Source organism: Saimiri boliviensis, chromosome 20 (assembly GCF_048565385.1).
Source record: "Saimiri boliviensis isolate mSaiBol1 chromosome 20, mSaiBol1.pri, whole genome shotgun sequence".
Classification (NCBI taxonomy): domain Eukaryota; kingdom Metazoa; phylum Chordata; class Mammalia; order Primates; family Cebidae; genus Saimiri; species Saimiri boliviensis.
In genome coordinates, this window is record NC_133468.1 from 3,944,121 (window position 1) to 3,971,172 (window position 27,052).

Sequence of the window (27,052 nt, forward strand, 5' to 3'; positions counted from 1 at the left end):
TCCCGATCGTCCCTCGGCGGTGACCGCGCGGCGCGCCCCTGGACTGGCCTCCCTCGTCCCACCGTCAGCTTTCCGCTGGTCTGCGTCCTCCCGGACCTTGCCGCCAGGCAGAGACCTAACTCTAAAGCCCGCAGAGCGAAACCGATTCCGTACGCGGTCAGCGCGCTGGCGTCGACGCGGAGGGGCCTCTGGGAAACGTAGTTTTCGCGCCCAAAGCGCCGGGGGGGGGGGGGGGGGCGGGGGGCGGGGCCCTGTTCGCGCAGGCGCACGGCGGCACTCTCGCCGCCGATTTTCCCTGTGGAAGTGGAGTCCGGCAGGCGGAACTGCCGCAGCTCTGAGACTTGTGGGAACTCGGCCCAGCGGTTCCCAGGGCAACGCGCAAGCGCAGTTCCGTCCGCAGCGGCAGCCTCCCGTTCATTGTGTTCTGGCTGCGATGTGGCGCTGGCGGTCTCTCGCCGCCGGCGGAGGCTCCTGGAGGAGCGACACGGGGGTGACCGGGCACGGCGGTCAGAGACGCAGAGGGAGCGCGGTGGTGGTCCTGAGGCGGTCCGGGGAGAAGGGCGGAGGGACAGCCGAGGAGGTGCGGGTCGTGGTCCCTTCTGGAGGACGCTGCCCGAATGCCCCGAACTTCCTGGAATGCAGGTCTGAGATGGGATCCCAGACGTGCAGAGGGAGGACAGCCAGGGGCGGCCATCCTGGGCGCGGGGTCGAGGCTGGGAGCGCCTGCGGAGGAGACGGGGCCAGGGCCTCCGGCGTGTGTCCTGCAGCGGGCTCCGGGAAGCCCGAGGATTCCGCGCAGGTGACGGAGACACGCCTGGCGCGGTTCCCAGTCCTGCGCCGGGAGCCTGCCGAGGCGGCCCCGGGGGAGCCGGCGAGGCGGCACGGGCGGGAGCTGCGTGGACACGGCTCCTTCCCTCCGCTGCCCGTACCCCGGCGAGGCAGACGCAGCCTCCGCGCACCCGTGACTCCGGGCCGCCCACACTGGGCCCCAGAGAGTCAGAACCCTGCGGCCAGGGAAGGGCTTGCTTAAAAGGCTTCGACAGCGAAGAGCAGACTTCTGAGCCGCCTGTTTGAGGAGAAAGAAGACTGCCCTCCTTTCCCTCTTCTCCCATCACTCCCAGATGAGGCAGCTGTTCCAAAGCTGCAGAGGCAGAGGGAGAGGGAGAGCGGGAGCGGGAGCCGTCTTCCAGTCCAGCCCAACTCACGCATCGCCCTCAGTTGCCTTGCCTCAGCGCCCCCACCTTTTCGGGTACATCCTGATGAGTTCTGGAGCTGAATAACTTGTTAAAGAGACAATTCTCGGCCGGGCGCGGTGGCTCACGCCTGTAATCTCAGCACTTTGGGAAGCTGAGGAGGACGGAACACCTGAGGTTAGGAGTTCGAGACCATCCTGGCCAACATGGTGAAATCCCAGTCTCTTCTAAAAATACAAAAATTCTAGCTGGGCATGGTGGCGCGTGCCTGTCATCCCAGCTACTCAGGAGGCTGAGGCAGGAGAATTGCCTGAGCCCAGGAGGCGGAGGTTGCGGTGAGCCGAGATCGAGCCATTGCACTCCAGCCTGGGTAACAAGAGGGAAACTCCGTCTCAAAAAAAAAAAAAAAAAAAAAAAAAAAAAAAAAAAAAAATTCGCTGGGGTGTGGTGCCAGGAGCCTGTAATCCCAGCTGCTTGGAAGACTGGGGCAGGAGAAACGCTTGAACCCAGGAGGCAGAGGTTGCAGTGAGGGGAGATCGTGCCACTGCACTCCAGCCCCTGTCTCAAAAAAAAAAAAAAAAATTATATATATATATATATATATATACACATTTATATATGTTGAGATTGCTCAGTGAGGCTGAAGGGAAAGACCAGAGGGTGGGTGGAAGGTGTGAGAACTGGGCTGGAGCAGGCTTTCTGCAAGAAGTCAAGGTATAGCATCTTCTGAAGCAGGAGAGAGAATGGGGAGCAAACAGGGACCAAAGCACTCACTGCTTGGGGTACTGGAGGCCGCCCAGGATGTGAATGCCCGCTGCCTTGCGCTGGACTGCCGTATGAGAGCTTTTGACCCAGTCCTCTCTTAATTGCAGGTGTGTAGACCCTTCTAGCCTGAGGAGTCCTAAGGGTGCAAAACTCCACACCTGCCTCCACAGCACTTTGCCTGTCCCTAAGAGGGCTCATCAGAGAAGAAAGAATGGCTGTCAGCCACCTGCCAGCCATGGTCCAGGTGAGTCGGGGTTTCTTCCCCCTAAATTGCTTTCTGGAGTTGAAGAGTGTGGCGTGTTTCCTTCCTCCGACCAGGAGCTTTTCTCCCAATCCAGTCCCACCCAGACACTGACCTCAGTTGCTTCTCCCCAACCAACCCCCCACCCGTATCTGGCTCATCCTGGTGGATGTTGGAGATGTATCATTTGCTAAAGGTCACATAAATGTCACAACTGGGACTGGAACGCAAGTTCCTATGAAATCAAAACCTGTACTCTTTTCACTAGCCAGTCAGGTTAGGGATCTGAAGTGGTAAAGGCATGTATCAGTCCTTTTTCTCGTTGCTCTAAAGAAATCTAATCCTCGGTAATTGATAAGGAAAGAAGTTTACTTGACCCGTGGTTCTATAGGCTGTGCATGGTGTCAGCCTCATCTACTTCTGATGAGGCCTTAAAAAGCTTCTGATCATGGCAGTAGGTGAAGGGGGATGCAGGCACATCACATGGTGAGAGAGGGAGTGAGAGAGAGAAGTGGGAGATCCTAGGCGCTTAAGCAACTGGATCTCAGGTGAACCAACTGAGTGAGAATTCACTCATTACCAAGAGGATGGCACTAAGCCATTCATGAGGGATCTACCCCCATGATCCAACACCTCCCACCGGGCCCCACCTCCAACGTTGGAGGTCACATTTCAACAAGAGATTTGAAGGGGACACACATCCAAACCATATCAGGGTGGTACCCCACACAGAGCTCGGAGAAGGGCAGAGTGGGAATACTTTTTGGGGGAGGTGGGATTTACTAGACTTTTTTTTTTTTTTTAATAACACTTGCCTTTTTTTAACCCATGAAATGATTGAAAAGACTATGCTTCCAAAAAGTTCAATAAATTCCTAAAACGCTTTGAGCAGGCCTAGCATCTTTAGAAGAAAAATATGGACTGTGCTTTGAAGGAGACAGTGTTCATTTGGGCATATACATTCTGATACATTTGGTAAAATTGGTCTAATTCCTTCACATTTAAACCTTCCCAAGGACTGGAATGTGTGGCAGGAATCACTGGAAGGGATGACCAGCTAGGTGAGAGTGCCATGTTCAGCGTAGCTCAGCTCACCGGCTGCTCCTCTTCTTGGCTTTTGACTTGTCACTTAGGCCCCATCTCATGCACCAGGTTTTCTGTGAAACCTGCCTCCACCCACGGCTCCAGTCTGCTGTGATATTTTCCATCCCTAACCTTTTCCTCAAAGTCATTGTCGGTGTCACACAATTTATCTCATGTTTAGAGGCTGCCTTAATTTGGTTGGCATTTAACAGACATATGTTAGGGTTGTAAAATGTGCCAGGAATTATGATCTGGGCTAGAAATACAAAGTGAACGATACCTAGTCCCTAACAAATTGGTTCCTGGCTTCAATTCAAGTGTTTCTTGACTCCCTGCCATGTACCAAGGCTTTGGATGCAGGTAGCAGAAACCTAATTCAGACTGTCGTAGGCAGAAGCAGCACTTAGTGGAAAGATACGGAGGTGTTTCCCCAAATGCAAAGGCAAAGACACAGCTGGGTGTTGGCTATGGAAGTGGGGTGTAGAATAACCCGAGAGTCCTTTCTCATGGACCTTTGGTTTCTTCTCTGGGCTTCTGTTTACCTCTTCTTTCTCAGTGAACACTGGCTCCCTTAGCTTCTCAGCCAGCTGGGAAGACCAGAGCTGTAATAGTTACTGGATTTTACATGCTAGGTTAGATTTTAAGTATACCTGTGTGTCAGGACAGAGAGACTTTCCTCTGTGACCCCATCTCAGAGTTTCTAAGGGACTACGTAGTTCTAATCAGAAGGAACGAGGTCCTATTGTGTAGAATGACTCGTTCCATGGGACCCATGAGTGTATGCACATGTGCCCACGTGTGCGTGTGTTTGTGTTGAGGGTGTCACAGGGTGTGTGGAGGGGTGTATTTGTGTGTGTGTGTGTTTGGGTGCATGTGTACTTGCATATGTGTGTTGAGGGTGTGTGGGGGATGTGCAGGGGTGTGTCTGTGAGTTTGTGTGTATATGTCTCTGTGTTTATGTGTATTTCTATGTGTGTATATGTGGGGGTATGGGTATGGGGGTGTGTGTGTGTGCTTGTGTGTGTGTGTCTGTGTGTGGGGTGTGGTTATGGGTGTATGTAGGGGTGTGTGTAGGTATATGTTTGTGTGTCTCTGGGGGGTGGGTATGGGTGTGTGTGTGTGTAGGTATGTGTGTGTAGGTGCATGTGTGTTTGTGTGTCTCTGTGTGGGGGTTAGGTATGGGTGTGTGTGTTTGTAGATGTATGTGTATGTGTCTCTGGGGGAGTGAGTTGGGGTGTGTGTGTAGATGTATGTATCTAGGTGTATGTGTCTGTGTGGAGGGTGGGTATGGGTTATGTGTTTGTGTGCAGGTGTATATGGGTGTGTCTCTGGGGGGTGTGGTTATGGGTGCGTGTTGTGTGTGTTTGTGTGTGTAAGTGGAGGGGTATGGGTGTGTATGCTTGTGTGTGTGCTTGTGTGTGTGTGTGGGATGTGGGTATGGGTGCCTGTTGTGTGTGTTTGTGTGTTTAAGTGGAGGGGTATGGGTGTGTATGCTTGTGTGTGGGGGGGGTGGGTATGGGTGTGTGTTGTATCTGGGCGTCTGTGTGTGTGTAGGTGTATGTGTATGCATAGGTGTGTATGTAGGTGTCTGTGTGTGTATTGAAGGTGGGAAGGTACACCCTGAAGAAAAGCAGGAGTGGCTGAGCAGCCACAGATAGGTGCCAAGTGCATGGGTCATGTCCCAGGTGTGGGGAAGCCCAGGAGATGTAGAGACAGGCAGTCCACATCTTGGAGTTAACAGTCCAGTGGGGGAAACTGAAAGTAAACCAAACATCACAGTAAAATGGGACTTGATGGCCTTGATGGCCCTCATAGGCAACTGTGAAAGCTGTCAGGGAAGGCTGCGCTCAGCGAGTGGTGTCTATGCTGAGACCTGAGCGGGATTTGGTCCCCTGGGGTGAGAGGAGAGGCAGGGCTGGGCGGTTTGAGGGCAAGAAAGAAAATGTTCTAGGCTAGGCCAGGCACTTTGGGAGTTTGAGGTGGGTGATCATGAGGTCAGGAGTTCAAGGCCAGCTTGGCCAACATAGTGAAACCCTGTCTCTACCAAAACTTCAAAAATTAGCCAGGCATGATGGTGCACAACTGTAGTCCCAGCTACTCAGAAGTTTGAGACAGGAGAATCACTTGAACCTGGGAGATGGAGGTTGCAGTGAGCCGACATGGTGCCACTGCATTCCAGCCCGGGTGACAGTGAGACTCCATCTTGACAAAAAAAAAAAAAAAAAAAAAAAACAAGAAAGAAAAAGAAAATGTTCTAGGCTAAATGAATGGCAAGTTGGAAGTCTCAGCGGTGAGGAAGCCTATCTTCACCACCATATGTGTTTCTTCAGAGTGGGTAGCAATGTCTAGTCCAAGGCTCAGCCCCTAGGAGACCCTGAAGAGGGCTTAAACTGGCCACAGAACACCAGCTCCCTGTGTGCTAGCAGTCCTGTAAATCTCCAGAAGCTTCCAGGGGCTGCCAGTCTGTTTTCCAGATAACCATGTGCAGGGGTTGCCCCTGGCCAAGGAGAATGAATTTGTTGTTACAGGAATCGGTGACCTTCAAGGATGTGGCTGTGCTCTTCACTCAGGAAGAGTGGGGGCAGCTGAGCCCAGCCCAGAGGGCCTTGTACAGGGATGTGATGCTGGAGAACTACAGGAACCTGGTCTCACTGGGTAAGTGGGACCCCTGCAAAGTTTCTCTTCACTTTCAGGGATCTCCTCAGGACTCTTACACTGACACCATATAGAAGGTTCGGTTGGACCGGTTGAGGATGCTGTCTTCAAGAGTGTTACGAATCCTTGCCTGTCCTTAGTGTCCTGGGCACAGGCCTCTTTTGGAGTCCTCTCAGATGCCTCAGAAGTGACTAGGGGTCAAATGCTTCCTTTCTGGCAGAGAGAGGAATGTGTGAACAGATTGTTTTAGGCTTGAGTCATCTTTTCCTTCCACTGGGAATGCACCTGGCCCTGGACTTTCCTATCAAGTCCCCTTAAGCTCTGAGGGCCAGGCTTTGTCTTTGCAATGATTTTTATCTCCTGTATAAACAAATGTGGTTCATTTTTTGTCTCCCCTCAAAAACAGGGCTCTTAGGACCCAAACCAGATATATTTTCCCAGCTGGAAAAAAGGGAAGAGTGGATGCCAGAGGACCCCTCTGGAGGCTTCTGTCTTGGTAAGAATCATGTGTGTGGGAGACAGGGAGGATCCCTGCTGGGTAGGGAAGGCAGGGAGGCTTGCAAATGCACCAGCCTGTGGATTGAGAAAGCTCCCCTTTCACCTTTGTTCACCTTCATACCTTGTGGCTTCATTTGTCCTGGCCTGCACTGCCAAAATGTAGTAGGCCTGGACCCTTCCCGCAATGATTTTTCTTCTCTCCCTGTTTGGCATAGATTAGTAGAGTCTGTGGTCTAGAAAAGACTCAACTTCATCTGGGCAGTTCTCCCCACACCCCCGTGCATGGGCGTCCTGTTCAGCGTCTGACAGTGCAGTCCTTGCCTGCCCTTCTCTCATGAGGAGCCGCAGCATGGCAGCTTTTGGTCTTAAGAGCCAGTTATCATGTGCCTATAGGCATCTCCTCTAGTAAACACTGCACGTTTCCTCAGCTACCTCCATATGTGTTTGGCCACGCAGAGTATCTTCTCTGTTTTGCCAGCTGTTGTCTTAGGCTGCAGGTGCCGTGGAGAGCAGCTTTATTGCATATTTTGCTGTGTTGCTCACACCTAGCACAGTGCTTGGCACCTAGTAGGTGGCACAGACTTGTTGCCTGGGGATACAAAAGACATGGCAGTTTGGTGACTGTTACTTGTCTTGAGGAGCTCATTGTATCTGGCGGCTTGAGGGCAGTGATGTGTTTTCCCCCATAACCCCCAGGATTCTAGAGCGCTTAGTGCCTTACCCAAGTACTGTAGTGTTTCACTTTCAGCTAGCATTTTGTAGGCTGTCAAGTATTTTTACAAACCTTTTGTTACAGATTTTTCACAGTGACCCAATGTAGTAGGCAGGAATTTATATCCTACAATAAATAACTGTGTACCTGGAATATCTAGGACCCAATCTGTTATGGAAATTCAGTATCTTTTTATTTTTATTTTTTGAGAGGGAGTCTCACTCTGTTGCCTAGGCTAGAGTGCAGTGGCACAATCTCAGCTCACTGCAACCTCTACCTCCTGGGTTCGAGTGATTATCCTGCCTCAAATTCCAAAGTAGCTGGGACTATAGGTGTGCACCACCATGCCTGGCTAATTTTTGTATTTTTAGTAGAGACAGGGTTTCACCATGTTGGCCAGGCTGGCCTCGAACTCCTGACCTCAAGTGGTCCACCTGCCTTGGCCTCCCAGAGTGTTGGGATTACAGGCGTGAGCCATTTCGCCCAGCTGGAAATTAAATATCTTAACTCTAAAACTTAGTTGTCAACAAAAAATGTTTAATATATTCAATAGCATTCAGAATAATCTATGAATTTGTATGTTCCATTATCAAACTAAGGCATTTTAAATATTTTATTCTGTGTTACACGAAGTCTTGTAACAAAAATGGAGGAAATTAAAAGAAATTCATTCACACTTCTACCACCTTGGCATGGGAGGCTGATGGAAACAGATCACCTAAAGGTGACGAGTTTGAGACCACCCTGCCCAACACGGGGAAAAGCTGTTTCCAGTTAAAATACAAAAAATTAGCCAGGCAAGGCAGTGGGCACCTGTAATCCCAGCTACTCGGGAGGCTAAGGCAGGAGAATCACTTGAACCCAGGGGGCAGAGGTTGCAGTGAGCCAAGAATGCATCACTGCACTCCAGCCTGGGTGACAGAGCGAGACTCTGTCTCAAAAACAACAATAAATAAATAAAAATTAGCCAGGCAGTGGCAAGCACCTGTAGGAGAATCACCTGAACCCAGAAGGTGCAAGGCCACTTCGCTGCATCTGGGCGCCCCTGCACTCTGCTCCTGCAGGCCTGATTTCTGAGTTGCTTGGTGATAGGGCACTGGGGCTGGTTTGCGAAGGATGATTAGCAGTTAGCCAGTCTGACATCAAAGAAGACTTAATTTATGTCTCAAGAAAGTGTTACGGCTTTTCCATTGCCTATTAAAGTTTTATATGTATATATAATTTATTAAATTTTTATATATTTTACATAAATTATGAATTTTATAAATTTAAATTAATTAATAAATAAATTTACATAACATATAATTTATGTAAGTTACATGTGTGTGTATCTATCTATCTATCTATTTCTTGAGGCAGTCTCCTTCTGTTACCCAGGCTGGAGTGCAGTGGTGTAATCATGACACACTGCAGCCTTGAACCTCCTGGGTTCAGGTGATTCTCCTACAGGTGCTTGCCACTGCCTGGTTAATTTTTATTTATTTATTGTTGTTTTTGAGACAGAGTCTCGCTCTGTCACCCAGGCTGGAGTGCAGTGATGCATTCTTGGCTCTCTGCAACCTCTGCCCCCTGGGTTCAAGTGATTCTCCTGCCTTAGCCTCCCGAGTAGTTGGGATTACAGGTGCCCACTGCCTTGCCTGGCTAATTTTTTATATTTTAACTGGAAACAGCTTTTCCCCGTGTTGGGCAGGGTGGTCTCAAACTCGTCACCTTTAGGTGATCTGTTTCCATCAGCCTCCCAAAGTGCTGGGATTACAGACATGAACCATTGCACCTGGCCTTTCTTTTTTAGTATTTTGTCCAGGCTGATCTCAAACTCTGGACTTCAAGCAATCCTCCTGCCTCAGCCTCCTAATAAAATTATATTTAAAAAAAATACATGTCCCATTTTGATTTTTGTTCACTGAGAATTTCTGCTGTAAAGAAGTGCTAGTCGTGTTCAAATGACTAGTATTTTCCCTTCCTAGTTCATATTCATTCTTAATATGTTTATTGAATTCATTTTTATCTTTTTTCCTCTTATTTCTGTATTTCTGTTTCATTTCTTAATGACTGGCTAAGACATCAAAGACCATAGAGAGCAATGATAATAGGTTTTCAACGTATTGGATCTAGAAATTTTCCATTGTTACACTAATTAGTCATGGTTTATAATATACACTTTTTGTGTGTGTGGAGACGGTGTCACTATGTTGCCCAGGCTGGTCTCATAGTCCCGGGCTCAAGTGACCCACCAGCCTCAGCCTCCCAAAGTTCTGGGATTACAGGCGTGAGCCACCTTGCCTGGCTGACGCTTACTTTTAATCATAATAAGAAAAAAGTCTTTGGTAAATAGCTTTCCTTTTTAGTTTTTCTATTCTCTGTGCTGTGAGCCAGAGGAGGGGAAGAAAGCTGACATTTGAACACCTGTGGATCAGCACCAGGCTGAAAGACTTGGGGGATTTTTAATTCTTACAACAACTTGTGAGGCGAGAATGACTGACTCCACTTGGGAGAAAATGGAGCCTCAGCTGCAGAACTAATTTGGGCTGATGTGATGCTGCTGTTAAGAGGCAAGTCAGGGTTAGCATGAAGCCAGCAGGAGACCCATCCGACCCTTGGTGTTACACTTCCTTCCCCTCTTCAAAAGAGCTTAAATTACATACAGATTGTTCACTCACTAAATGTAAAGAAAACTGATCCCTTAATTGAGTAGTTGCTAATACCTTTTATAATTTCTTCCTTATTTTTTAATCCGTTGAGGTTTCTTTTTGTTACCTCAATTGTAAATTTTTTTAGTTTTATCATATTTTTTTGTTATAAAATACATTTGATTGCAACTATGTGTGATCTATGACTTTAACATTGCATATTATATCCTTTTATTTCCAAATTTATGATCTGAATTTTTTTCTCTGAAATTTGCTTGGAACTTCTTTTAGAGAACCATTTCTTATTTTTTGCTCTTACATGTAATTTCTACACATTCCATTATTTCTTTCACCATAAAATAAATTTGTTTTGAATATTGTACATCATGTATGCAAAAAATAATATGTAGTATTTTTGAACAGTTTAAAGAATGATAAGGAAGCGATGCCCATGTCTCACCATCCAGCTTGGGAAATGGAACGCTGCAGCACTTTTGAAGTCCACTGAGCCTCTCTGTGTTTTCTTTGTCTTATAACAAAGACAGCTACTAGCTGAAATTTTATACCAGCATCTCCTGTGCTTCTCTTCGTGGGTTTACCACAGACTTCTACAGATCTAGGCAATATTTGCTTGGCTTTGCATGCTTTAAAACTTAATAACTATGTACTTTACTGTAGAAACCTTTGTACAACTGGCTTTTTTTCAGATCCCTGTTGAAGCGTGTAGCTCTAGGTCATTTCTGAAATTGCATTTTTCCTTCAATGACTATGCCTTAGTTTATCCATTCTTCTGCTGCCCGTCCTGTAAGTTGCTTCTAGACTTTTTACTGTTATGGATAATGCTGACCTGAATATTCTCGTACATGTTTCCTTATATACATGGACCTTGTTTGGGAGTTTCTTTGTGTGTATTCATTCATGCAGAGGTACTGGATTTAAGGGTATATGCTCCTTCAACTTTACTAGATATTCCCAGATTGATCATCAAATTAGTTGTTCCAAATTATACTAATAGTTGATGCAAATTGCTGTTATTTAATATCCCTGCCTAAATTTGGAACTGTCAGAGTTTTAAGGAATTCTTAGTCTTATACCTGAGAAATGGTATCTTGTGGTTTCTGTTGACATTTCCTTCATTACTAGTGAGGTTGAACATCTTTTCATATATTTATCAATTATTTACATTCTATGACTTACACATTCCTATTCTTCACCAATTCTTCTATTATAGTTTCTTTTTCTATTAATTCCTAGGAGCTCTCTCTGTATTTAGGAATCTATACTTTATCGGTTGGTATGTATGTCCATTATCTTCTCCAGTCTGTAGCTTACCATGTCTCTTTCTTTATGAACAGAAGTTCTTATTTGATGAAGTAAAATGTATCACTCTTTTTCTTTCTGATCTTTATTCTTAATGCTTTCTGTGTCCTGTTTAAATGATCTTTTCTACCTTTTTCCCGTGAGGGAAGAACTTTGTCTTGTTTGCTCTTGTGTCTTGGGCATACTAGGTCTCAGTACATATTTGTTGAATAAATACATTTCTAATAATATTTACCTTTTTATTTTCTGTGTGTTGTCAAAAGTTTGTCCTTTTTTAGGACTTTTAAGGGAATAAACATTTGACTTTGCTGATCCTTTCTATTTGTGTTTATTTTTTGTTTTTCACTATTTCCTTCAACTTTTTTGGAATTTATTCTGTTTTTCCCTCTTTTTCTTTCTTTTAGGCATTTATTTTTAATCAAAGTAATACAGCCATTTAATGAAACTCTACGAGGTTTGTAGTGAACAATGGTTGCTCTTCCCCCTACGTCCCGATTTTCCCCTCTCTTGAAGTAACCACTCTCTCTTCTTTTAGCTGATTATTTGACATATTTGCTTCCGTTTCTCCAAGTGACATGTTTGTATTGCTACCTCTTGACTTTTCCGTTTTAGACATTACGTATTGAATTCTTTCTATAAAAAGTGAGGCTTAAACTCACCCCCTGCCCCTTCAACGACTCCTGCCTACTGCCCTTTCCATCCCTGTCCACCGGTTGTAGTGTGGCTTTCATTCCACCAATGGTCAGTGTTTTGACATTCTCAAACACTAAGCAGTGTATTCCTAGAGTTCATTGGTTCTTAGATTGGTCTATATTGTCATTAATTTGATCTCAGCCCTTCTCTCATTGCCTTTATCTTTTCTGGAGCCTTCTGACCTACCTCCATTCTAGGGGGCTTGGCCTTCCACATCTGCTGCCCAGCTGGCATCCTGAGAATCCCCTTCTCTCCTGCGCAGTTTACCATGCTCTTCACTGTGTCCCATGTCTTCTTTCATGGTTTGCTCTCTCCTTTTGGTGGCACACATCTCCTTGTAGTTTCTTAGAAAGGATGCAAGGAAATAAATATTTTGTGGCTTAGCTTGTCTGTAGATGTCTTTTTTCCTCTCTGACACCTTATGGATCATTTGACTGGATACAATTCAGCACTGGAAATCATTTTCCTTCAGAAATTTGACATTACTCCATTGTTTTCTGGACCTCAGGCTGCTGTTAAGAAATCTGAACTCACTCTGTTTCTTAATCATTTATAACCTGTTTTTCCTCTCTGAAAACTTTCAAGATCTTCTCGTTTACTCCAGTGACCTTAAGTTTCCCAATGATGTTCCCTGTTGTGGTTCTGTTTTTATCCACGGAGCATTGATGAGCCTTTGCGTGAGCGTTCAGTGAGCCTTTCCATCTAAAATTCCTGCCCAGCCAGGCGTGTTGGCTTACACCTGTAATCCCAGCACTTTGGGAGGCCGAGGCGGGTGAATCACTTGAGGTCAAGAGATCAATACCAGCGTGGCCAACATGGCAAAACCTCATTTCTACTAAAAATACAAAAATTAGTCAGAGGTGGTGGCGGGAGCGTGTAATCTCAGCTACTCGGGAGGCTGAGGCACGTTGCTTGAACCTGCCTGGGAGGTGGTAGTTGCAGTGAGCTAAGATTGCACCACTGCACTCCAGCCTGGGCAGCAGTGAAACTGTGTCTCAAAAAATAAAAAATAAATAAATTAAATTCCTGCCCATTGGCTGTAGGACATTTTCTCTATTATTTTTTTTATTTCCAGCTTCAATTTTTTTTTCTGTTTCTCTTTGTGGAATGCTTGACACTAACATTGGACACCGTAGACTGTTCTAATTTTCTTCTCTGATTATTGAAATTCCCATCTTTTATGCTATTTTGCGTATGCGCTTTTTGACAGGTTTCCACAACTTTATCTTCCAGTTCTTCTACTGAGGTTTTTTAACGTAATTCTTACTCGGCTTCATCAAAATACAATTACATGGAATAAAATTCACCAATTCGAAGTGTAAAATTTGATCCGTTTTGACAAATGTCTACAGTTTGTAGCCATCAGAAAATCAAGGAAAAAAACATTTTTCTTATCCCCTAAAGGTCTCTCTCACCCCTTGGCCGTTAATTGCCCCCCTTCTCACAGCCCCTGGCTGCGACTGACCTACTTGTGCCCGTCTCCAGGATTTCACATGAATGGAGTTGCACAGTGCGTGTTCGGTCTGGTCTCTTCATTGGCATCATGTCTTTGGCATTCCTCCCTGTTGTTTTGAATGTCAGCAGTTCCCTTGCCATTGCTGAGTGGCCTTCTGCTGTTTGCTCATCCAGGTCCCACGGTTTGCTCATCCATTCATCACGAGTGAGCATCTGAGTTTACAGTTTGGGGCTAAAGCCACTATGAACATTCTTGTGGAAATCTTTGTGGATCGTTTACATGTTTTGTTTTTGTGGGCATATGTTCCCACTAGGGTCATTGCCTCGGAGGAGGGTTGCTGGTTGTATACCAAGTGTGTGTTTAACTCTGTAATAAACCGCGAAACTATTTTCAAAGTGACCGTTCCACTTTGTATTCCCACAACCGTGTAGGTGAGATCTGGTTGCTTCTCATCGCACTGGTTAGGACTTCCTTCACAAAGTTGAGTAGTAGCTGTAGGGGGGTGGCCTTGCCTATCTTACCGGGAAAGCATTTAGTCTTTCACCATTGAGTATGATGTTAGCTGTAGGCTTTTTGTAAATATTCTTTATTAGGTTGAGGACGTTTATACCCATTTCTGGTTTGATATGAGAGTTTTATCACAGATTTGTACTAAATATTTGTCTAATGTTTTTCTCAATCCTTAAGATGATGCTGTGGTTGATATAATGAATTATGTTGGTTTTTAAGGACCAAGTGAAAGTTGTATTTCGGGGATAAATGTAACTTAGTTTTCACTTACTATCTTTTTTAAGTATTGCTGAATTGGATTTGTGAACATTTTGTGGAAGATTTTGCATTGATTTTCATGAGCGATATGAGTCTATAGTTTCCTTATGACATCTCTGTGTCTGGTCTCAGAGTAACGTCGGTCTCACAAAATGAATTGGGAAATTTCTCCTTCTGTTTTCTGGGAAATTTTGTGCCAAAATACTGTTATTTCTCCATTATATATTTGGCAGAACCAGTGACGTATTCTGGGCCAGAAGCAGAAGACTTGTGGGACAGTTTTAAACTATAAATTCTGTTTCTGCGGCTTTCTTCTCTTTGATGGTTCACAGATTACAGCCACGGCCTTCCCGAAACCTGATCTCTGTCCTCTCAATTTATTAAGACCCTGGGCTCTGTTTTGGTCCCGTGCCATGACCTGGAGTCTGCTTCCAGGAACTACCCTGGGGCATCCACAGGTCTCACCTGGCTTGTTTTCCTTCTCTCAGGGACCACCATCCTTGACCACCATTTGTCATTTACCTAAAAACAGTCATTTCATTCCTTTTTCTGGTTTTCTAATTGTTTACAGAAGTAACTATTTCATGTTTAAATTCTCTAATCATTTTTAATTTCCAAGAACTCGTTTCTCCAGATACTGCCTTTTAAAAAGATAAATTCTTATTCCTGTTTTAAAGTTAAAATAGCTTACATTTGAAGATAATGATTTCCAAAAACATTTTCTTTTCCCATCATTGGGTTCATTTTCTCTAGTTTTCTGTTTGATGATTTGGTATTTCTTTCCTGTTAGAGGCTTTCCTCAGCTACCTAGTAATCCCTCATTGCCTACCAAAGTAAACAGCGGGAAGATGAACGTCCTTTTGGAAGCTCTGCATGGGTAAGTGGGGCTTCCGTCTTGATACAGTTCTCTGGCCCCAGGTGTCTTCAGTCTAGACCAGCTTTCTTTTGTTCTCTCCTGAAAAAAAAAAAAAATGTGCCACCTTGAGAAAGGGCAGATCCCCTAGTTCTCTTGAGTTGGGAAGAAGATCTGGACACCTAAGGGCAGGGTAAACTGACCCTAAACCAGTCTTCCTTATTTTATCCATCCTGACTTCCACTTCCAGGTGGAATTGATAGGACCAATTCTTGAAACCTTCGGTGACTGAAGAGTGAGTTGGTCTAGTGTGTGGCCCCTCCCAGTGTTTGCAGACCTCTTACCTACATTGTGTGGGAGGCTTGGAACGCAGTACTCGTGTGCCACTTCAAACTCCACATTAAGTACATTAAGTATTTTTAAACTTTTTTTTTTTTTTTTAAGATGGAGTCTGGCTCTGTCACCCAGGCTGGAGTGCAATGCCGTGATCTCGGCTCACTGCACCTCCGCCTCCCAGGTTGAAGCCATTCTCCTGCCTCAGCCCCCAGAGTAGCTGGGATTACAGGTGCATACTTACCATGCCCAGCTAATTTTTGTATTTTTAGTAGAGACAGGGTTTCACCATGTTGGTCAGGCTGGTCTCAAACTCCTGACCTTGTGATCCACCCACCTTGACCTCCCAAAGTGCTGGGATTACAGGCCTGAGCCACCGTACCTGGCCCTTTTTTTTTTTTTTTTTTTTTTTTTTTAAATATGGACCAATGCAGGTAGGGATATTGTTGGGAACCAGCCCAACCCTGTACTTGGGTGCCCCATGTCTCTGCAGTGATGAGGGAGTGAGAAAAGAAATAAAGACAAAGACACAAGAATAAAATTTTACAGCATGGGTCCAGGGGTCCAACGTACTCTCGCTGTGTGATCCAAGTGCGGGCTGATCCGAGCTGGCCTTGAACTCTAGGCTTCATGTGCTTTTATTGAATACATTATCTTGTTAATCTTGCAGGCTGTCAGGGGAGGAGGGTTGAGGAGGAAGATAGCCTGAGGAAGAGCATGTGTTCGCAGCATTCAACAGCAAATGTGGTTTTCCTAAGAAATGCTAACTAAGGACACAGATTTTACCACCCATTGTCTCTCCAGATGTTTTGGCAAGAGAGGCACAGCGGATAAGGCCCATAAGATCTGACCACACACAGCACATCAAGGGGCTTTTCTCTCCTGAGCATTGTAGACACAGAGCAATCGGAATTGCTCCATATTCTGAGAACACAGGCAGAGCCTGTGGTGATCCGCTATCTCTGCCTTTTAAGGCCTTCCAGCCTTACCAGCTCCCATCTGCAAAGACCCTCCTTAGTCTTGTGAGCAGAGGTTGCATTATTTCCCAGAGCCTCTTGCATAAGCTCCCTTTACGAGATCCTCACACAAACTCTATGTTGGGAAGAGTTGTGGGACCAGAACAGTTTCTTTTCTGCTCTGCAACCACACCGAAGTGTTCTGCGGTTACAGGGCGCTCTCAGACGGTTCGCACCATAGGACTCCTGTGAGGCTTGATCTCTGCTTCTATTTTACTGCACCATAGTTTGGATGTGATCCAGGCACAAATCTTGGTGTACGAAAAGCAAAGCAAGCTTGTAATCATTTAACTAAAAGTAACACAGGTCTGCCCCTGGCCATCTCTTCCCATAGGGTATAGCTCCTTAATTCAGCCTACCGTAAAGTGACTTGGTACCCTGTGAGTGTGACTGAGTTGCTCACACCAGAGTGCTCTTTCATACTGTAGGCTAAATCAGTGCCAGCAAGTCCAGTCTTACTGAACTGGCTTAATTCACACCTCATTAATTTTCAGTGTGGTCAAACCAAAATACATTTGACTCCCGTCTTGATAAAATCCTTTTGAAGATGAGTGTTATCATGTAATATAGAATATTTTAAAAGTCAAATAATTACCCTCAAAAAATATTTTAAGTCATATGTTCTGTGATATATAGATGATGTGTTTTTAATCACAATCAAGAAAAGGTTTTAATAGGCATCAGTATCTAAGAGCTGATAGAAAAGATAGATAGAAATTGGTATTTTTATTTATTATTTTTGAAAGCCATATCCCAAATTTTTAAAAGCCAACTTTTGAACTTTATACAGAAACTGTTTCCTATATACATCATACAGAAAACTACATAGATCATAAATGTCTGATTCAATGAATTTTTATTGTTTAAATATACCTGTGTTGTCAGTACTCATATCAAGAAATACAGCATTACCACCACCCAGTCCCGTCAGTTTCTTTTGTCCTAAAGGTAACAACTACCCTGGCGTTAGATTTGTTTTGCCTGTTTTTAAGCTTTAAATCATACAGTACGTATCTGGCTTCTTTCTTTTTCTTTCTTTCTTTTTTTTTTTTTTTTTTTTTTTTGACATGGAGTCTTGCTGTGTTTCCCTGGCTGGTGTGCAGTGGCGTGATCTTGTTTCACTGCAACCTCCACCTTCTGGGTTCCAGCGATAACCCTGCCTCAGCCTCCCAAGTAGCTGGGACTACAGCTGTGCCCCACCATCCCTGGCCAATTTTTGTATTTTTTAGTAGAGACAGGGTTTCACCATATTGGCCAGGCTGGTCTTGAACTCCTGACCTCGTGATCCACCTGCTTTGGCTTCCAAAAGTGCTGGGATTACAGGCGCGAGCCACTGCACCTGGCCTGGCTTCTTGCTTTCAACAGTATGTTTGAGATTCATCCTTATTGTCATTTGGAACAATGGTTGGTTCGTTCTATTGCTGTATAATGTTTTGCTGTGTAAACCTGTTACTGTTTGTACATTTTACGGTTGCTAGATGTTTGGTTTATTTCTACTTAGAGCTATTATAAATAGTACCATTATGAACATTTCTTGTGCAACTTTTAGAGAACATATGTACACATTTTTCTTGATTAAATAGCTAGGAGTGTTATAATTGTGCATTTGCAAACTTTAATGGACATAGCCAAATACTTTTCCGAAGTGGTTATACAAATGCATACTCCTGCCAGCATACCGTGAGGATTCCATAGCATCTCTTATACACTTAGTATTGTCATTCAAAATTTTTTCCACCTTTCTAGAGGATGTATGCTTATAACTGAAGTTGATCTTTTAATTTTTAGTATTTCAATATCCTCTTTTATAAAATATCTGTAAATCTTCCCCCCACTTCTATTTTGTTGTCTGATCTTTTGTTATTGGCTTATAGGGCTGTATACTTGAAATGTAGAATCCTCTGTCACATATACACATTGCAAATATTGTTTCCCACTCTGGATAATTATGTCATCTGATAGATAGAAATTCTGAATTTTGAGATACCTGAATTCATCAGAAGTCTTTTTTTTTTTCCTGCCTATTGTGAATGCTTGTTCTGTTCTATTTAGAACATCTTAAGGCAGGCGTCCCCAAACTACGGCCCGCGGGCCGCCTGCAGCCCCCTGAGGCCATTGATCCGCCCCCCGCCGCACTTCAGGAAGGGGCACCTCTTTCGTTGGTGGTCAGTGAGAGGAGCACAGTATGTGGCGGCCCTCCAACGGTCTGAGGGACAGTGAACTGGCCCCTTGTATAAAAAGTTTGGGGACGCCTGTCTTAAGGCCATGAAGATCTGTGTTTTTCTATTGTAGCTCTAGTACTTTGTCTTAAATACTTAGGTCTGCAGTCCATATGGAAGATTTATTACTCATTATTTTCTATATGGGTATCCAGTTGACCCAGGATCATTTGCTGAAAAGACCATCTTTTCCCCATTGTACTGCACGGTCACCTTTCTCATACATGAGGTGACTGCATGAGGTACTTGAGTCTGATTCTGGGTTCTATAATTTGTTCCCTTGTTCTGATTGTGTACAGATTTGTTTCTACTCTGTGTACAGACTCTGTTCTGTTTCATTCTATCCAATCTTGTGCCAACACAACATTGCTTTAATGACTCTAGCATTATAATGAGCCTTACACTGGCTGACGTAAATTCTCTAGTTTTGTTCTTTTCTTTTCTTTTAGAATTTTAGAATTGGCGATTCAATTTTCACAAAATTCCTGCTGGAATTTTGATAGGAATTGGCCTGAAAGTGTAGCTTAATGGGGGAGAATTGAGAATTTGAGGTCAAATCTGTTTATTGGGTTGTTGAGATCATTTCTTTTTTTTTTTTCTACCTGGAATTATTTTTCTTCTGCCTGGAACACATCTGTGTTTCTTTTTATGTAGATCTGCTGGTGACGCGATCTGTTTTTATTTTTATGGAAATACCTACTTCATGTTTACTTTCTAGAGATACTTTCTCTGTGTGTTGAATTCTAGTTTGGCGGTTAGGCTCCTTCACTTCACATGCTACTTCATTGTCTTCTGGGTGCCATCGTTTTCATTAAGATGCTGCCAGTCTTATTTATGCTTTTTCAAAGGTAATGTATCATTTTTCTTCAAGCAACTTTCAAGGTAATCTTTGGTTTTCAGTATGCCTAGGTGAGGCACCTAGGTGGACTTTCTTTGTAGTTATCCGTGGAGCTTATGGCGCTACTCGGAGTTCATATTTCAGCCTTTCTCTTTTTAAAAATGTTTATATTTTTAGCCATGTTTTACTGTGGATATTTTCTGCTTATGTATTATTGTAGCTCATTGTTCCTCTCTTCTGCTGTGTTTGATACCTTGTTAAAAATCTATTGAATTCATACTTTCAGTTTTTGTATTTCTCAGTTCTAGGATTTCAATTTGATTTTTCTGTTCCAGTTCTTTCTTGTAACTCTCATTCTCTTTCCTTGAACATATTAATCCCGGCTGTTTTAATGTTCACATCTGATAACTCTGTTATTTGTGTTCTGCAGTTCTTTTTCTATTGTCTATTTCTTGCCCTTCATTCAATTTCTTAGCACAGCTGACTTTTATTGAGTCCCTGATACTATGTGTGAAGAAGAGCCAAGGGTCTAGATGTTGTTCCTCCAGAGAAGACTTAAATTCCCTGCTAGCAGCTAGAGTGTAAGCAAACTATCCTCGTCCAACCAAAGGGCTGTAATAGCTGGAGGTTGGTCACAGTATTTATAAAGCTTTGTCAACTGCTCATTTGCCCCTACTACTAGGTTGTAGACCTGGGAGTACCAGCTCAGAGCTCCACGTGTCTACTATGACCTCTCCCTGGAAGGTCCTGATTCCATAGTACCAAAATACTATAGAAAATTCTGGATATCTGCTTAACTTTATTCTTTTGCCCTGTAAAGCTTAAGAATTCAGTAAATTGTTTGAGTAACAAGCCACTGAGTATTGGGATCACCTCTGTATATTTTCATTCTCTCCCAAATATTAGACTATAAAGTCTGTCTGGGTGACATCTCACGCCTTCAGACAGAGAACTTTTTTCAGTTCAGATGTCCTAGTTGTTTTCTGCAGAAATGTTAGTCTGCCAGAGGTGAAAGTAGTCCTTACCATTTTGACCTTTGGCCATGCTGATGTTTAACTTTGACCACTCTTTGTTTTGAGCAAGGATGTATCAGTTCTGAGCTCAACAGGATTTTAGTCTTGAAATGTGCCCGTTTACCTTTCTTTTCTTGATAAGTAAAGAGGTTTGTTTCTTTGATTCTAAAATAATACCGGAAGTGCCTTTTAAAGATTTTCTGGAGCGAGTGGGAAAAGGAAGTACTCAGGATGGCTTTTCTGGGATTTCTGATGAATTTTGCATCATCTGTGTTTAGAATCTAGTCCTTAGTGTTACATTTTAGCCCCGTTCCTGTTTGCCCTGAGAAAGTCTACTATGACCTTGCCGGCAGTGCTTACAGCTGCAGTGTTTATCCTGAGATAACTTTGCCACAAAATATCTCATGGTACATTTTCCTCCTATAGATGTCACATTATTCATATGGGTTTGGAGACATTGCTTCCTCACAAGCAATAGGAGGTCCTTATTTTTTTATTTTATTTTTTTAGTAGATAGGAGCATTTCACACAGCCTGTACAGCAGCCTAGCTTTTTGTTATTCACCTGAATGCTCAAATGAGCCTGCATCTTGATTTTAGTAATTGCTCTGGATCAAGGTTTTCTTCCTACCAAGTGTTGACTGCTATTTTCAACAGCTTCTTAAGGCCACACCTGGGTTGTTTTAAAAACCATCTCTGAATAGACAGGGTGCTTTTTTTTCTTGTCTGTTAACATTATGTGGTCTTTATCAGTTTCTTTTTTCTTTTTTCTTTTTTTTTTTTTTTTTTTTTTTGAGGCTTAGGAAATAAGAAAACTTCTCTATTATCACAAAGAAAACATGTGTTGTTCTCAATTCTAACTGAGGCCTGTGACGTCTGAGATCACGCTTCCAAGCTCTCCTGCCTCGTCTATTACACATGAGACCAACCCCTGCCATCACCCCCTCTTCACCCCTCTTTTCTGTCCTTTCTTACTGTTACTTTCAGAAAATTTTCTGAAGTAACAGTAAGAAAGGGCAGAAAAGAGGGCAAAAGAAGGGACTAACAGAAAAGCTTACACTCTCTGTTAGCATTATGAACAGGCTTATCATCTTGTCCCATGCAAATGTTTTACTGTGGACATTTTTCTTTTTAACGTCTTTCAGACTGGATGGCTGTGCCTGTCCGTAAGAAGTCTACTCTCAAGGCAGAGATTCCCGAAGAAGAATTGGATCAATGGACAGTAAACGAAAGATTGGGTAGCAGTAGTTACTGGAAATGTGCTAGTCTGTTGGAGTGGCAGTGTGGAGGCCAGAGCATCAGTTTGCAGCGAGCAGCACTCACTCACCCAAACACCCGCGCTGGGATCGGTGAACAGGAATGTGATGATTCTGGGAGCATTAGGAGCTCATCTCTTCACAGTGCTCAAAGCCAGGGACTTCAACCCAGCAAAAAAGCCTTTGAGTGTAGTGAGTGTGGAAAAGTCTTCTCTAAGAGTTCAACTCTTAATAAACATCAGAAAATTCATACTGAAAAAACAACAAGTCAGAAAATTCATATTAAAGAGAAAAGATATGAATGTAGAGAATGTGGGAAAGCCTTTCACCAGAGTACGCACCTTATCCATCACCAAAGAATTCACACTGGTGAGAAACCCTATGAGTGTAAGGAATGTGGCAAGGCCTTCTCAGTGAGCTCCTCACTTACCTACCATCAGAAAATTCATACCGGAGAGAAGCCTTTTGAGTGCAATTTATGTGGAAAAGCTTTTATCCGCAATATACACCTTGCCCATCATCATAGAATACATACTGGAGAGAAACCTTTTAAATGTAACATTTGTGAAAAAGCCTTTGTGTGCAGGGCACATCTTACCAAACACCAGAATATCCACAGTGGAGAGAAACCATATAAATGTAATGAATGTGGGAAAGCCTTTAATCAGAGTACGAGTTTTCTTCAGCATCAGAGAATTCACACTGGAGAGAAACCCTTTGAATGTAACGAATGTGGGAAGGCCTTCAGAGTAAACTCTTCCCTTACTGAACATCAGAGAATTCATACTGGAGAGAAACCTTATAAATGTAATGAATGTGGGAAAGCTTTCAGGGATAATTCATCCTTTGCACGGCATCGGAAAATTCACACTGGAGAGAAACCTTACAGATGTGGTTTGTGTGAGAAAGCCTTCAGGGACCAGTCAGCACTAGCCCAACATCAGAGAATACATACTGGGGAAAAACCTTATACATGTAATATATGTGAAAAAGCCTTCAGTGACCATTCAGCCCTTACCCAACATAAGAGAATTCATACTAGAGAAAAACCTTACAAATGTAAAATCTGTGGGAAAGCCTTTATCCGAAGCACCCACCTTACTCAGCATCAGAGGATTCACACAGGAGAGAAGCCCTATAAATGTAATAAATGTGGGAAAGCTTTTAACCAGACTGCAAATCTCATTCAGCATCAGAGACATCATATTGGAGAAAAGTGATACGAATGTAGTTTGTATGGAAGACCTTTGAGACTGAGTAAATTAATTATTGAATGTAAGATAATCCATTCTAGAGAATAACTATGAAAGCTTGCATCAAGATAGTCACTTTATTTACCGAGTGTCAAGTTTGACAGTGTCATGGGGTTTGGGCATTTAAGAATGGCAAACACTCCTCATTCTTTAATACTGCCTCAAGTAGCAGTAGTGTTTCATTAGTCTGAAGTGCCAGCTATCAGAACCAAAATGGAGCTTCATTAACAATTAACAGCATTAAAATTGGTTTATCAAATTACATCTTGATGATTAGAGAAACTATGAAATTATAAAAATTAAAGTTGAGAAGCAAAAGAACAAAAAGTCAAAATGGCCTACAAGCATTTCACTCTACTAGATTCTCTTACATGAGAGAGTTGAGTTGCCACCTCTAATGGAACCTTTAGTCCTCTCTTCACCCAAACCACTGACACCCAGTATAAAGAAAGTGCAGTCACCATGGGTCACCCATAATTATTTACATTATGCTTCCTACCTTCTGCTGCAAACCATCCATTGTCAGATACCTCTGTCTGCCTGTCCACTGGCTTCATCCCTGTAGAATCCCTGTGAGATTATTTTCCCTAAACGACCCTCTTCTGACTTAGCAACTCCTCACTGTCTGCATGGTGTCACCTATCACTGCCCCATATGGGGAGTGTGGTGATCTGGTCTCAGACACAGTCCATGATTCTGAATATCACAGCCAAATACAGCTTTCAGAATTTAAGAGTCTCTGTCTGGAAGGCAAAGCTTGATCACAGTTCTTGAGTTACACATTTCCACTGGGCTTCAGCTTGACTGACCCTGGGATGCTGCCTGAAGTAGGGGCTTTGCCTGTGTCACGTTTACCCTCCAGTTGTTCTGTAGTATACTTAGTGAATCTACACATCAGTCAGGGACTTGCTCAGCTTCTGGTGCAATGATTCCACCCACTTTAGTTGTAGTCTTCCTGACCACCTCCATCTGTCATTTCCCATCTCCCTGTGTGCAACTGATAGAAGAGGTGAAAGCCCCAAGGCCAGTTCTCAGAGTGCTCTGACCCGCTCTCTTCTCCCTCACTGGGCAGTCCACCGTGTCTACTGCACTGGAGTACGTTTACTGCTCTCAGTATGAACTGCTGCATCCTAGTCCTTCCCCTGCTTTTTTCTAGGTTTCTGGAGGTATTAATTCTATATTCATAGGAAAGCTGACAGCTTTGCATTTCTGCATTTGCATTTGGAAGTGGTCATTTCCTCTCCTCCATCTAGGCCTTTCACTATTTAAGGACTCATGCTGACAATGGTGAGAAAAATGTTGAGTAATTCCATGAGTCAAGAAGTGGTCAGTAGCACCATTGACATTTCCTGGCAAGGGCCATGTCCATGTTCAAAAGTCTGGTACGGCAGTCTGGGAGGCAGGGTTCCTTCACCATCTTTAATCCTTCGTTGCTTTCAGTAGAAATCACACAGATAAAATAACATCTGTGCTCCTTCACACACACAGCCTCTGGGGCCCTCTCCCTTTCCCTACCACAAGGAATGGAGGAGCCTGCACTACCGCCAGGTGGAACATACCATGCATGAAGATGGGAGGCCAAGCAAATTACTCTGGACAGTGAAGTGGCAAGTTCCTGGTTTGTGGACGTGCTCTCTGTCAGGCTGAGCAATGCTGACCCCTCAGAATGCAGCACCTCACCCCATGTTACAGAAGAGGATATTCTATATCATGGTAGAACTCAGTGGGCTCTGGCTTGCAACGTACTTGGAAGCTTCCAGCAGCTTCAAAGTCCAAGTAATCTAAATTCAGTCTTCATCTAATAAAGGCCACCTTTGTGGGCCAGCATCTCCTGCTAGATGACCAGCAACTCAGACTTTCTCCCATATTAAGCTGCACGCGAAGCACTGTTCCAAGAGGTTTCTTGGGATTGTCTGTGTCCCATGTCCACAGAAGTTCATCTGCAGCTTCACATGGCTGACACCCTGAGATTCCAGAGTAAATCTGAAAAAGTCACGTTCACTGCTACAGATGTCTGCCTTCATCCCTATCCATGTGATGTGCCAGGTCTTAACTACCACCCCCTTACCTTGAATCCCCAAGAAGCACGTTTCTAAGCTGAGTTGGTTGGTTATTTGTAATCAATGCATGAGAACTACCACTACTTGGTATGTGCCTACAGTTGAGCCAGGGCCAAGGCCTGCACCCAGCTCAAGAGTCTCCTTCATCTCAGCCACAGCTCCAGGAACTATGCTCCAGCACCTAAGTGCAGCCTGCAGCCCCTCCGAGATGACGGTGCGCTCTCCGTGAGTTCCTCTTCTGTCATGCTTGGTTTTTCATGGATTTAGCCCTCCGACGTGCCTGTTCACTTATCCCTGTCTGGGAAGGCAAAAAGTAAGTCGCTGGCCTATTAGACATGCCCAGGCTGACTTGAACATATTTATGGTACTAGTAACTGGCCAGGCAGTGGCTCATTGTATTTGACTGCAGGAGTGCGAGCTTGCTACGTGGCCTTCTCAGTGAGGAGAGTGCGCGTTGCCTGGGTCTTAGTCTTTTTCTCACATGGATTATATGGCTCTCTACCTGGGCATTTTAACCTGCCCCAGCCCAACCCCTAAAAGTAAATTTCTGAGGACCCTGCAGTAAGACTTCCTCAGCCACAGTCTTTTCTGCCAGCTGATCTGTGCAGTGTTTGACATTTCAGCAGTTACTGAGAGGGAGTTTTCTGTACCCCACCTTCAGCTGGGTTAATCCCCAAACACCCAGTGTTTCCTAGAAAGAGCAGTTCATTCTGTACCTTGCTTTTCCAGTCCTAATGGCCATGTAGACATAACCGTGACAAGATGAAGGACCATGATTTGGGACTCTTCAGGGACAGACTTGGCCACCTGGTCATGTGCCGCCTTTAGCAGCTCCGTCTTTACAGGTCCAGCCTGCACCTGCTTCATGTAGTGCACAAGACTGTTTTGGCATGCCACGACCATGAGCTTCACGTGAAGCCAGTCTCCCCGCCCCTCACCTGGGCCATAGAAAAAGGTAAGAGCCTGGCCTCTCCTCCCATCTTGGAGCCTTCTGAGACCCATCCCGCTGCCAGTTCCACTCAGCCCAGGGGGAGGGTTTGAGAAGGGAATTAGCATCTAGACTTTGATAGGTTCTTCATTTCTATTCGCTTCTGGGAACAGCCACTGAAACTGCCTCCTCTTTAAAGAAAAAAAAAAAAATTGCTTCATATTTCCTCCTTCAGATTCCTCTGCCCATCTCCTGCCAGGTGCCCCTCATCTCCAGGTGACTGATGTGTCATCTGAGTTCTTTCTCCCTGCCTTCCTGTTTGTCCAGCTTTGACAGTGGCCTCTCTAAAACGTTACCTTCCTCCATATTCATTGACTGCTTCCAGAACAGCACTTTGTCCCTGCAGCAGACTCAGGCTTCCAGGTTACTGTGCCCGAGCCTCAGAGTCTTGGAACAAAGTTGCTTTAAACTGAATGCTTTTGGTGGAGAAAACAGTGTAATTCAGAATTAATGCAAGAACACCATAGCCTCCCCCGTCTGATGCCTCTCCTTTTCTTCCTGTTCCTTTGCAGTTTGCCCCCCCTCCCCCGTAGCCCTGGCTCAGCCGGCAGTACACCATGGAGATGCCAGTCTCTCACCCTCTTCTGTCTTGCAGCTGGAGGGCTCCCCACTTCTTGGCCCACCTCAACTCCTGCTAAATCGATCTTTGGCAATTTACTTTTTTTTTTTTTTTTTTTGAGAGGGAGTTTCGCTCTTGTTACCCAGGCTGGAGTGCAATGGCGCGATCTTGGCTCACCGCAACCTCCGCCTCCTGGGTTCAGGCAATTCTCCTGCCTCAGCCTCCTGAGTAGCTGGGACTACAGGCACGCGCCACCATGCCCAGCTAATTTTTTGTGTTTTTAGTAGAGACGGGGTTTCACCATGTTGACCAGGATGGTCTTGATCTCTTGACCTCGTGATCCACCCGCCTCGGCCTCCCAAAGTGCTGGGATTATAGGCGTGAGTCACCGCGCCTGGCCTGGCAATTTAAATATTTTTATAACAGTTTGTGAAGGGAAAAGAATGCAAGGCTTGGTTGATTCTCATCACTCAAGGGCCTCTTGGTGGTGCTGACAGTCATCCTCTGCAGGTGCCAGCACTGGGTGGCACTGAGACTTCTGTGTTCCATGTGCCACCCTGTGTACCCACATCACTATCCTTAAAAAAATGTTGACAGTAATTCTTCATCGGTGTGTCTTTCTGAAAATAAAATAAGTGCCCAGTTTTCTAA

The 27,052-nt window shown here is 44.4% G+C and overlaps 1 protein-coding gene across 5 annotated transcripts; it reads left to right on the top strand.

Annotated features, from left to right (window-relative positions):
- The first annotated feature begins 389 nt into the window (after positions 1–389).
- ZNF454 (zinc finger protein 454) lies at positions 390–27,052 on the top strand. 5 transcript variants are annotated; one of them, XR_012515244.1, is made up of 6 exons: positions 390–642; positions 2,066–2,202; positions 5,811–5,937; positions 6,344–6,433; positions 21,431–25,809; positions 26,355–27,052. XR_012515244.1 is itself a non-coding variant. In XM_010331851.3 (5 exons), exons 2-5 carry the CDS (start codon positions 2,170–2,172, stop codon positions 22,759–22,761), a joined length of 1,581 nt encoding a protein of 526 aa, XP_010330153.3. In that variant the 5' UTR covers positions 390–642; positions 2,066–2,169; the 3' UTR covers positions 22,762–27,052. The 5 variants fall into 5 exon arrangements, 2 of the variants coding, with proteins under 2 accessions (XP_010330153.3, XP_074246352.1); XR_012515245.1 differs by having other exon boundaries at positions 21,431–25,079; positions 25,584–27,052; XR_012515246.1 differs by having other exon boundaries at positions 21,431–25,079; positions 25,700–27,052.